This window comes from Montipora capricornis, chromosome 14 (assembly GCF_036669925.1).
Source record: "Montipora capricornis isolate CH-2021 chromosome 14, ASM3666992v2, whole genome shotgun sequence".
NCBI classification, from domain to species: Eukaryota; Metazoa; Cnidaria; class Anthozoa; order Scleractinia; family Acroporidae; genus Montipora; species Montipora capricornis.
In genome coordinates, this window is record NC_090896.1 from 20,285,397 (window position 1) to 20,297,896 (window position 12,500).

Sequence of the window (12,500 nt, forward strand, 5' to 3'; positions counted from 1 at the left end):
TCTAGATGATGAGGCAATCAAATGTCCAGACGGAGAAAATTTGACTGAAAGTACAGCATCCTAGAACATAAGATAATAGTTTGTTACATAAGACTTGCTTGAGGTAGAAATCCGGTCAGTATAAAATGCAGACTGCAGAAAGGGTCTAAAATGCAGACTGAGGCCTAGACCTATTGTAGGTCTGGGTCGATGCCTATTTTGTACCGTAGTCTGCATTTCAGACCCAGTCTGCAGTCTGCATTTTACACTGACCGGGTAGAAATCAATACATACATGTATCATAAAAAGAAACATTTTAAGCTAACAAAAAACAGTAACAGGTCTACAACATCAAAATTAGTATTATTAATTATGGGATACATGTACCTTTTACCCCACAAGCTCACACAGCTAAACCTTATTCCAGTTTGGAAGCATGCTTGATCATATTATATTACAGGATATTTCTCAATAGTATGTCAATGTCAACATTGTGGAAAGAACCAGGCCTTGAGCCAATAGCCTACAGGGGCCTTTAGATTCTACACCGAGAACGAGAACAAGTATGAGGTTTGACTGCCTGTATTAATAAATAGTGAAAATACTCACGACAGAATATTTATAACCTGGAGGATTAATCTTAATCGTTGTTAGCAGAGGTTGCTCAGTTATTCTTATTGCTGGTAAAATGCCAAAACTACTACCATGACATTTTTGCAAACCTCCTACTAAAATTACAGTATAATGTTTTTCCCGCCAAAATGACGCTGGTTTAGGGTGCTCACTGTTGTTCTATGAGAAAATTTCACACTATGTAGTCGTTCTTGTCCTAGAATCTAAAGCTCTCTAATGACCACAAGGTAGAGACCCAGTCTACTAACCACACCAACACTAATGTGCTCTTTGTTATAAATTATTTATAGATTGAAAGATATAGGGTCCATACAACTACACGTAGCTACGTGTATGACAAAAATGATGACGAAAATCGCTATCATAACTGACTCTTCATGTACAAAATTGGATTTTGCCAAGTATGCATAATACGTATCATACTCAACCTTGTGACCAACAAATCTGTAAGCTCGCATGTGTGGCTTAAAATGCCAGACCATGAGACTCGAATCCATTGAACCGGAAACTGTAAAAAAAGAGAAAGAAAAAAATACAAGGCAATGGTAAATTAGAAAAAGGTTAAGGAAAAATAAAATTAATTATAGCAATAATATTATAGTTCAACACAAATTAGGATGAATTACAATACTTTATTATTCCACTATTATGCCATTTTACCACCATTATTATTTGGTCAAGAAAACACCCAAAATATGAGACGGTAATGCACTGTAGTGTCAGGGTTTGACTGGTTAAAGAACAGAACGATTACAGACGGAATGGAAGTTTTTCAATCAAAGAAATTGTTTTCAACACAATGCAAAGCCTGAGAATTTAGCTTGTCATCGCTTGTCACACATTTATCCAATCCAATAAAGGACATTTGGCTGGCTTTTTGTGCTGTTTAGATTGCTCGCTTGTCCTGAAGGACAGATTATGCTTTTTTTTTTAACACTCTTACGAACTTAAATCGAAGCAAAAATTAATAACACCTTTTTTGTTGTGGAATACACCCTGTAATAAATCTCTTATTCGATGGTTTAACATATACTCACAGACATTTTGCTCCTTGCTTGTATTATTGACTCGCACCTGTGGGGCTTGGAAAAATACATGTACTATACAACTCGTAAAATATCCATGGACATTTTATGTTAAACCATCGAATAAGATGTATGTATATTGAAAATAATGCTGATTGAGCTTACTGCTCAATTGCTGGATTGTACAAATGTTGGACACGATTACGGCAAAAGGGTGTAGAGTAGCCGGTGATTTTAGTCCCTGTTGGTCTTCCCAAAAAACTTAAAATACATGAAAGTTCTTTCAAGCAGATTGTGTATATCAATTAAGTGGACACTGTAAGTAAATTGTGACAAAAAGTGCCTTTTGTAATATATCTTTAAAAAACACCGAAAAGCTGTAAGGTGTAATTCACTACATGTAGAACAGCTACCGAAAACACCATGAGTAATTCTCAACATCCTTCTGGCTCTACTCTTCCTTCCTGTTTAAAGCTTTATGGTTGTGTTCAAAGAGACAAGACATAATGGCTAATCCTGGCTCAGAAAACCTTGAACTTCAGCTGTTGCATTTTGAGGAAAAGGCCAATCAGCCTTAAAAGACTAAAACCACAAACAGCAATCTTATACATAATTATGGTAATTAGTTTTTGGCTTTGAAGTTTGCTCACGTCCTACAGGTGGTCACTTCACCATTGTTTACTTGGAGAGACCTGGGCCTAATTAACCCTTATTCAAGTTCCAGGTGACAACATCAACAGCTGGCTATTTGATATGACTGCGATTTTTATGTTACAATACATCATTTTAAAGGTACTGTTGGTAAGACTGCTCTCTGGTGGCTCAGTTGGTTGAGCACCGGCCATGCGAGAGGTCGTGAGTTCGACTCCGGCCGGAACAACACTGGGTGTCTTAAAAAAGCTGAGGAGAAAGTGCTGCACCCACAAATGGTTAAACTTTCAGGTGTCCTGGAGAATAAAAACCATAGTCCCCGTCTCACAAGTACATGTATGTTCCATGTTAATAAGTTCCCTGTGGGATGTTAAAGAACCCACACGCTATTCAATAAGAGTAGGGGATGAAGTTCCTGGTGTTGTGGCTGTCCTTTGTGAGCGTATGGATGGGTGGGTAATTAGCAGGTCCTCATCAGCTGAAGAGCTACCAAAACTTCAACCTGCTCAAACGAATAAATAACAAACAAACAATATTTGGAGGACTTTTTATTTTATTCAGCCTATTGAGAGTTTCTATGAATAATTATAATGATATTGGTACATGTGCTTATAATTACCGGTAATCAATGATATAAAATATATTTTCCTTTTCATACCTAGCTGTTTCATGTTGGGATTAAAATCAACACTGGTCACTGTGTCTCTATGTTGCTTAAAATGTCGTTCAAGAGTTGGATCCTCCTACAATCACATACAAGACAGGTGGCTTACTTCAGCATGTCATGATCAGTTCAGTTACACAGTCATGTTCAAAGACACAAGACACAGAAGACATGATTGTGTTCCTGAAGATATATGAAGTCAAGTTCACGTTCACACAAGACTGTGTCTTGGAAGGTCAATAACCTAAAAGAGGAAAGAAATTATACAGAATACATACCAAACTAGATGCCATCACCAGAAGAGCTGTTATCGCTCCAAAAAACACTCAGTAAGGAAAAAGGTTTAAAAAAGGCCGGCCGTTGTGTTATGATCCTAGATACCTCATGTAGTCCCTATTATTGTGTAGGCACAAACAGTACAGACTGTGGTTCCAATATGGCGACCGACATAGCATAGCACATGGCATTAAATGAGAAGTATTCATCGGAACAGAAGAAGAAAATGGACAGAAGAGATCAGTACAAGAGTTGTGGTGTTAACGTAGTGCCCTTGAGAAATAAAAGACGTGATCAGGAAGTGGAACTTCGGAAGGAAAAACGCGAAAAACTCTTGAGTTCGAAACGCATTCGCTTCTCGGAAATTGAGAGCGACTGTGATGGAGAAGACTACACTGCGGATCAAGTGAAAGACCTTGCCAGAGCTATTCAGAAATCAGATAATAACAATTTAAACAATCTAAAAATCCTACGAAAAGCATTTTCTCAAGGGAGCGAATTGATAAGTTGTTTCCTAAAAGAAGACAATAGTTTGAGAGCTATGGTTGGACATTTGACGTCTAACAATGCCCATTTTCAACTTGAGGCGGCTTGGTGTATTACTAACTTAGCGACAGGAGTGCATGAGGATACCCTGAAAGTACTGAAAGCATCTGCTGCATATCTTATCACATATCTTAGTGGACAAAACGTACAACTTCAGGATCAATGTGCCTGGGCCTTAGGTAACTTCTCTGGAGACTCACAGGAGTGCAGGAATATCTTACGAGCGCAGGGGATTGTTGTACCGATGGTCAATCTTCTTAAGGTAGTCATAGACCAATTTCGATATATTAAAATTCAGTTGAAAACAAAAGGCGTCATCTCGAGGCTCTGGGGAATCCTTATATTTATTCCCCAGAGCCTCGAGATGATGTCTTTTGTTTAGGACTGAATTTTAATATATTAAAATTGGTCTATTAAGCAGTGATTTTTTTAGAAAGTGTTGAAGTGAGTCCCAGGGACTCACCCCATGAAAAGTAATTAGTCCCAGACCAAAACTGATGGGTGGCTCTATAAAAGTGCTCAATCTCTTTACAGTGAAACCGGTTGTTCATTTGCACACCGCTTTGCAATCGGCAGTTATTGGTCCCTGGAAGTTGCAAGTTCAAATTTCAACTTACTGCCCGGTGTTTACCTTCCCAGAGTCAGGTAGTTTTTAAATTAAAATATCCACAATGTATCGCCAGCGTGATTGCTTGCAAACCTTGAATTACCGCAAGTTGTGTGAAGTCAATTGAAAACTGTTTGTGTTGTGTCAAATACGCCCTCATTGACCTAAAACAAAACTTACAAGAATTTGATTCAGGACTGTAAGGGGGTTGAAAATATATCAATTTAAGACCACGATTTCTTAGCATTAAGGGCAACTGGTTTTCCACAAAAACTCTTTTCGCCAATACTGGACTCCTCAGGTAAACTTTCTTCCAAGAAATTAATCATTTCAAATCCATTAAATCCATTTGAAGCTGAGGGGCCTTCCAAAATATTAGAGTTATCAATTCCAAACCGACTATGGAGAAGGTTTACAATGTAATTACAGTTTGAGGCATACCATTAGGATTCAAATTTGAAATTTGAACCTTCAACTTGCGCGGAGCAAAGTGCCTATCAGAAACACAACATTGCATGACAATATTGCAAAGTGGCGCGCAAACGAACAACCGGTTTCACTCTAAAATGAGACAAAGCCAGTGTACATGTAGCATGAACTCCTCCAAGCACTCAAACATTTTTTGAAACAATATCCTGTTAAAAAACCAAGCCTGGAAACCTTATTTCGTCTGGCTGAACTGGTTCTCACACTCAACTGTTTTTCATTTTTTGGGGACAGCTACTAGAAACAAATCAACGTTGTTCCAGTGGGATCCAAAATGGGTCCTAGCTACGCCAACCTTTTTGTAGGCTATATTGAAAAGTATCTTTCCTCTAACTACAACAAGCCGAAACATGATCTTTACAAACGTTTCATTGATGACTACAGTCATCGTTACTTCATCCAGCAAAAAAGAACTCAACCAATTCATTACTTCAGTCAATTCTTTCCATCCAGCTCTAAAATGCACCTGTAAAATTACTTGAATGTTCACTTGCTTTCCTCGACATTAAACTTTCAGTCCACGGCAACGCCCTTACCTACAAGCGTACACTACAAACCAACAGATTCCTGTAATTTATCTGCTTGCTGCATTCATCCTCGCATCCACAACATATAAAAAATGCCATCCCATTCTCTCAATTTCTTAGACTAAGGTGCCTCTGTGGTGATGACTCCGACTTTACCAGCAAGTGCGACGAAATGTGCCAGTTTTTCAAAAAATGTGGCTACCCTGACTCCGCTGTCACCACAGGCAAACATCGTACCCAAGAAATCAATCGAGAAACCACACTACAAACGATCGTAGATCGTTGACAAACAAAGAGAACAGTGATGAAATGATATACATGTATGAAATGGATCATATATGAACTGCGGATATGAAATCAAGTGAAGCTATGCGAGGATCATAGCTTCACTTGAAAGAGAACAGTGTAGGGCCTAGCGCTGATCCCTGTGGTATACCGATGGATACAGGCATAGTGTCAGAGTTATATCTGTTGCAGTTAATTTTTGTTTTCAGTTAATTTCTGTTTTCAACTAGTTAGTTTTTTTTTGACTAGATGATTTCATTTCCAACTAGTTAGTTTTTTTCTAACTGTAGGTGATTTTATTTTTAACTAAGTAATATTTTTTTCACTAGGTAAAATTTTCAAAAACTGGGTAAACTTTTTTTCTCTGGTGCTATTGAAGGCCAACAAATTTTAGTGATTAAGGTCAAATGCTTAGCTGAGTGATTTGGGTTACTGAGCACTTATTTTGAATGGTAAGCTTTCATGTAAGGTTAGGGAGACTGCCTGCATTTTAGGAATTAGGGTTAAGCTTCCAATTTATTGATTAGGGTTACGCACCATTTTATATAAAACAGTTAGCATACCAGGAGGCGTATGACAACTGCAGACTGTCTATAAATATTGCTGATATTAAACAGTATTTAAGTCTAAGCACCCATTTGATTAGCGCTGATAAGCAGTATTTAAGTCTAAGCAACCATTTTAAAATAGTTAGCTTTCAATAAGTGAGTTAGGATTAGTCCGCAGTCAGTGTACAAGTGCGAGACACTGCATTCCATGCATGGGATTGGCATGTATTGTAGTGATTGGAGTAATCAATTATCGGAAGTGTTTAGAAATTTGCCCTGACACCTGGGAGGAAGCTGCCTCCAATAGAAGCAACTGGAGAGCATCGGTGAGGAGATCAATCGGATGCATAGAAGGGAAGCGTCTAGTGGAATATCATCGAGCCCATGAAAGAAGACACACTCTTGCAACATCAACCGGGCATACATGCTGCATCTGTGGGCGGCTCTGCCGTTCAAATGCAGGACTTGCGGCCCACCTACGTAAATGCACAAAAAACCCCTCTGTATAACAGTCATCATTGAATCGATGGACTGCCAAAGAAGTGTTTAGTCTAAAACAACCGTTGTCTTGGTCATTGGGTTAAGAATATTGGTCCCCGGTTATTGGAAGTAAAGCATTCTTTCACTTGTAGGATAAAGGGGTTAGATTGTAAAGAAGCTGTGGTGCTGTGTTGGCAGGAAAGTGAAGTAAAGAAAAGGGTTTACCAAGTGACTTGATATGGTAAATTGACCAGTGTGAAGAAATTTGAAAGCTGGCATTTTGATTATTAGCCCTTTGTCAGAGCTGAACCCTTTTTTTGTCTTTCACATAGTAGGACTACTTTTTGAAATGAAAAAATAGTGATATTTTTTTATGATTCCTTTAATTTGGAAATATAACTTGTTTAATACAAGATTGATAAATATTTCTCTCTCAGATTTTCAATTAACAAGAGCAGTATACTACCAGAAAGTAACTACATTACAATAACGTTACAATGGTATTATTATTTGGTACTGCTACAATATGAATAAACTTCAATTTACCTTGAAAGAAAATTTGTTTACTCATTTTGCAAATGGCCTGTTTACATGCTACAGATCCAATCTAGTGGGAGAAATAAGTGATTGGAGTTTTCTAAACTTGGTCACTACTCGGGCAGAATGTTTTTTTTACATCAGTTACTTTTCCTAAAAGCAGCTACTGTTTTTCACACTTGTGTCCTCTGTGAGAAATTTCGACTATGTACTTGGGACAAGATTTGAAACAGTTCCCATTTTAGAGCTACTTTCTTGATGTTTGCCGTTGCTGTAAGCCCATTTCTTTTAAGTTATCATCTGATGTTCCCAGTTTGTTAATTGTTTCTTTTCAGATCGATCTTCGTGTCCTGACAGGCCGGGTTTCTTCTCTCTTTTTCTTTCAAGAAACATTTGCCCTTCCTGTAAAAATCATCTTTTGAATAACAAGTTATTTGCAAATTCATGCAAATTCATTCCTGTATTTCTCCGTAGAAATCGATTTCATTTACGCTATTGCTTTGGCGTTACTCCTCCATTTTATCAGTGCTACAAGATTTACAACATGTGCATGGCTCTGGTGTCCAAATGTAAATAAATTAAAGTTTGGACCGAGAGTGGCCTGGGATAAATAATAAAATATTTAATTATAAATTATGATGAGAGGTTTGCTTGAGTTGCTTGTGTGGTCAAGTGGATAAGAGAGTGGACAGCAGATCCAGAGATAGGGGTTCAAGTTCAAGTTCGGGTGAGTGAAAAAAAAAGTCTTGACAAGTATGGATTGTCTGTGAGAAGTGCTGTAGAAGGGGGTGGGCATAAGGGATATCCAAAGTGGGAGGTAACTGGAAGGTAAGGGGGGATAGATCCGTGAAGAAAGGGTGGGGTAGGATAGGGATAATGGGGGAAGATGAGGGACGGGTAGAACAGAGAAGAGCAGAGTTTTGTTCTTTTTTCATACCCCCTAAAAAACCAAGCCCCTGTTTTTTAACTACACCCCTAAAAAAGGAAAATCCCTTTTTTAGACAGTTGATTAAAAAAAACCTAGTTAAAAAAAATTACCTAGTTAAAAAAAATTAACTAGTTAGAAAAAAAAATTAATTGAAATGAAAAATTAACTGCAACATATCCATTAACAACTGTGTACTGCTTTCTCCCATTTAATTAACTGGCAATCCAACCCAGTGCTTGATCACAAATGCAAAAGTTCGTGCATAATTTCTCCAACAAGACCTGGTGCGAGACACTATCAAACGCTTTGCGAAAGTCTACAAAGGCAACAGCCACTATGCGACCCGAATCAACAGCTTTTCTCTATGTTTCTGAAAGATGAACAAGCAGGAGCTCGGTCGAATATTTCTGTCTATAAGCCCATTGTCTGTCAGAAGCTAACCTATGTTCCTTTAAAGACATGGTCTACCAGGGAGTCATTCACCTCTGATTCTAGGATTTTGCTTGGAATACTGAGTGGCGATATTGGCCTGTAATTTCCTATCTCTGTCGCATGGTCTTTCTTAAAGATCGGTGTAAGCTTTGCTATTTTCCAGCCCGAATAGAGAGACTCACTTTCAATACTAGTATTGAATAGCCTATACATGGATGGTACAATGTCGTCCCCTGCAAGCTGTAGTAATTTAGGTGATAAGTTGTCAGGGCCCGAAGACTTATTTGACTTCAGATCGTTGACCTTCCTGCATATTCTCTGTGGAGAGATCTCGATTTGAGATAGTAGCGGCGGTGACGTGTCACCTCGGTCTGATCTATAAGTGCCTATCTAAAGAGAGGAGACACATCATCAAAGTTCTAAGGAATAACAACTACCCTCTGCGTTTTATCCAGAGTTGCAAGTCCTACCACAACTCTCTCCGTGATCCGTGATCAAGTATTTGTTATGGCAGCACCCAAACTATGGACTGCTCTCCCAAGGGACATTAGAGAACTAGACCCTTTAGCTTTATTTAAGTGTAATCTCGAGACTCATTTCTTTAGAATTGCTCATGGATAATTTTTTTCATAATAAGAATAATTACTATTTCATGTAATGTCATTTGGTTTTCATCTTTATCATATCCTTATCTCCCTATTTTACTTTTTAAATTTTTAGATTTTTTTATTCATTATTTTTTACTTTATATTATTACGATTTAGTCGTTAATTTCTTTCTACATGTATGTTGTTTTAAAGCACACATGATCATTTAGCCATGGAAAATCCACTATATAAATTATTAAATTATTATTAACATTTTTATTTGTTTCTTTATTTACAAAATACCAAAAAAAAACAGCAAACTGGTAAAAGTACATTACCAAAGTATTATTATTGTTATTAATGTAGGTGAGTTTGTATGTAGGCCAGTTGACCAGAAAGTCCAAATGGGTTAGGGTTCGAAATGTACATATTGACAGTAAATTGTATGGTTTATCAAGTTTATTCTTAACTGAAATTATTTGTTATTTTATTGTCTTGTTGTTTCAGTCCCCTGTTTCAACAGTAGTACAGTCAGCGGCATTTGCTTTATCCAATCTTGCACGAGGAGAACAAGTTGTCGCTGAAGAGATGCTGCATGCTGGAATAGTGTCTTCTATTCTCAGCTTACTCACCCCAGAAAAACACCTGGTAGATGTTGCCGGAGAAGTTGCTTGGGTGCTTTCATACTTAACAGCGAAGCCTGACTGTGTTCCAGTATTTGTCTCGAGTGGCATCATCACCATTCTTGTTCCTTTTTTGAATTCCCTTGCTCAGGAATCACCCCATAACAGCCAAGTAGTGACTCCATTGTTACGAAGTCTAGGTTAGATGACTGATGTGAAAAAGTAGTTAGTACGCATCTTCTTCTCAGTGTTCTTGACAAGAAACAGGTCTTGGGTCTAAAACTGGACATAGACCACTTTCATAAATGGCGAACACCTAGTTACATTCTTTTGTATTTATGTTAATGAGACCTACTGCCCTCATTTTGAAGCAAATATTACTTTGAAATTTGCTTGTTGTAGCGAGGCTAGAAAGGCTTATTAGCATTAAAACAAAACATATTTTATTTGGCCGCCATTATGAAAGAGGTCTATAGAAAGACACCTGAACCAATGACAGAAGTGATAGTCTTAAAAAGGCAAATAGAAATTCTAGTGTTGACTCCAACCATACCTACTAAAGTTAGCTAGAATACTGGAACTAATTTATTCTTGTTGTGGTCCATCTCAAACACCAAAATGGTGCTTTTTCAGTTTCAGAAAGTCTAGAAACAAGGATTTCAGTAATTATCCATAGATAATAATTTTCTAGGATAATCAGTGTTATAGGTTTTGCCAAAGGACAAGCCCAGACTCCCTGGAAGTGTGGTTGCTTTTCAGAGTTGATCCAGTATTCTTCAAAACTTAAATCTTGAACTTAACAAGTTATTTTATAATTTTAATTAGTAAACAAGAAAATATTGTGCTTTCTCAGGTAACATAGTGAGTGGACCTGATGAATATGGATCACTAGCTATGAAGAGTGGTGAATTAATCAATGCATTGATGTTGTACATGAAGTCAGCTCATCGTCACATAAAGAAAGAGAGTTTGTGGGTTTTGTCCAATCTAACGGCAGGACCAGCACAACACATTGACATGTTAATTCAAGCTGGAATATTACCTCTCATTGTAGAACTGTTGTCTGCAACATTTGACATCAAGAAAGAGGTTGGTTACTAAAGGCTTAGGGTTAAAAAAAAAGGAATTTAGTACACATGCGAGAGTGAACAATGCTGGACACTAACAATATTGTCTGCGCTAGATCCCTTTTTTTTCGCAAAATGCCAATAGTGTTCGATTGGTAATTGACGAAACAAGGCTCGCAAATTATTTTTATAGGCACTCTACCCTGGTAAGTTTTCTTGTTAGATAAACCAAATACTGGCTTACATATAACACAAGAATTTTGATGCCCTGTTTCGCAAAATACAATAGCGGTTGATTGGTAATCAACAAAACAGTGCTTAATTGTAATGCTGGCTTTGTCCTGGTACTAACCAATCACTTTTTCAGTGAAGTAAAGTGTCGAGTGAGAAGGGAAACATGATAACATCATAAAAAAATGTAAACAAATAGGATTAGGTAAATATCCAAAAAACCAAAATAAATGAATAAAGAAAAATAAACTTGTATCATTTCTGAATCTCAGAAAACAATATTTTGTTGGAAGTAATTAGAATGTGATCATCTTGCTCTTCAAGAAATAACTTCGATAATTCCAGTTTATTTTTCTTTCTTTGTTTATTTTTCATTTTTTGGCCATTTATTTATATTTTTTTTATGTTCATGTTCTGGGATGCTTTGAAATGTTTTGTGTTGCGAGTTTTGTGGAAGGTCTTTTAGCCTACATGGCAGGTGCTGGAATAGTTTAGGACACAATGCAGTGGGGAGCGAGAGATTACGATCGTGCGTCACCCATCACCGCGTATCTTCACTTTCGTGGTCAGAATGCTGATAAAAAAATAATAATAGAGAACAAACATTTGTTGCATCTGTAAGCCAGTATTTCGTTTGTCTAACAAGAAAATTTTCGAAGGCAGAACGCCTATAAAAATAATTTGCAAGTCTTGTTTCATCAATTACTAATCGACCGCTACTGGTATTTTGCGAAACAAGGGATTTACATGTAGTAAGGACAGTTTGCAAAGAGATAGCAAAACTGTCATGTCATCTGTAAGCCAGTTTTCGAAGAGAGGTCAAAATTCTTGTGTCATGTGTATGTCAGTACTTGGTTTATCTAACAAGAAAATTTACAAAGGCAGAGCACCTATAAAAATAATTTGCAAGCAGTGTTTCGTTGATTACTATACCGGTCAACCACCATTGGTATTTTGCGAAACAAGGGATCTAGCACAGACAATAATAATTGTTAGTGCCCGGGATTGTTCACTCTTGCATGTGAAATAAATTTCTTTTAGTTTGTTTTGTTTTGTTTCGTGGAATACCGTTTAAGCTGTTGCTAAGTCCTTAAATTATCACTGTATTCAAAACACAATCAGGTGAAATTCGAAATTGAAAAGCCTTGTCAGAGGCATATCTATGAAAGAAGGAAGTGAATAACAGTATGTCATTCTATGGAGTTTTGGTTGTTGAATTTTCATCTTTGTTGAAGTTAAACTTTCCTCAAATCAGATGACAACCCCAATGTTATGAGTGGCAAAGAACACTAACCCTAGATAAAGATGAGTACACAATCGATTGCAATATTGACGCAAGATATTCTTTTATTTTTTGTCCAGTCAAGATCATTGAAGATACTTTTCCC

At 37.2% G+C, this 12,500-nt stretch overlaps 2 protein-coding genes across 2 annotated transcripts in view; one reads left to right on the forward strand and one right to left on the reverse strand.

Moving 5' to 3' along the window:
- The window catches only part of LOC138032530 (POC1 centriolar protein homolog A-like), a 16,845-nt gene extending 13,468 nt beyond the window's left edge, over positions 1-3,377 (reverse strand). Inside the window, exons 1-4 of the mRNA XM_068880232.1 lie at positions 3,231-3,377; positions 2,947-3,031; positions 1,041-1,120; positions 1-60 (exon numbers count right to left, since the gene is read on the reverse strand). The exon at positions 1-60 is cut by the window's left edge and continues 32 nt beyond it. Of these exons, the coding sequence (XP_068736333.1) occupies positions 1-60; positions 1,041-1,120; positions 2,947-3,031; positions 3,231-3,245 (240 nt within the window). The 5' untranslated portion in view covers positions 3,246-3,377. The remainder of the gene's footprint in view (positions 61-1,040; positions 1,121-2,946; positions 3,032-3,230) is intronic.
- LOC138032529 (uncharacterized) overlaps positions 3,314-12,500 on the forward strand; it is a 10,175-nt gene continuing 988 nt past the window's right edge. Inside the window, exons 1-3 of the mRNA XM_068880231.1 lie at positions 3,314-4,036; positions 9,699-10,014; positions 10,668-10,903. Of these exons, the coding sequence (XP_068736332.1) occupies positions 3,413-4,036; positions 9,699-10,014; positions 10,668-10,903 (1,176 nt within the window). The 5' untranslated portion in view covers positions 3,314-3,412. The remainder of the gene's footprint in view (positions 4,037-9,698; positions 10,015-10,667; positions 10,904-12,500) is intronic.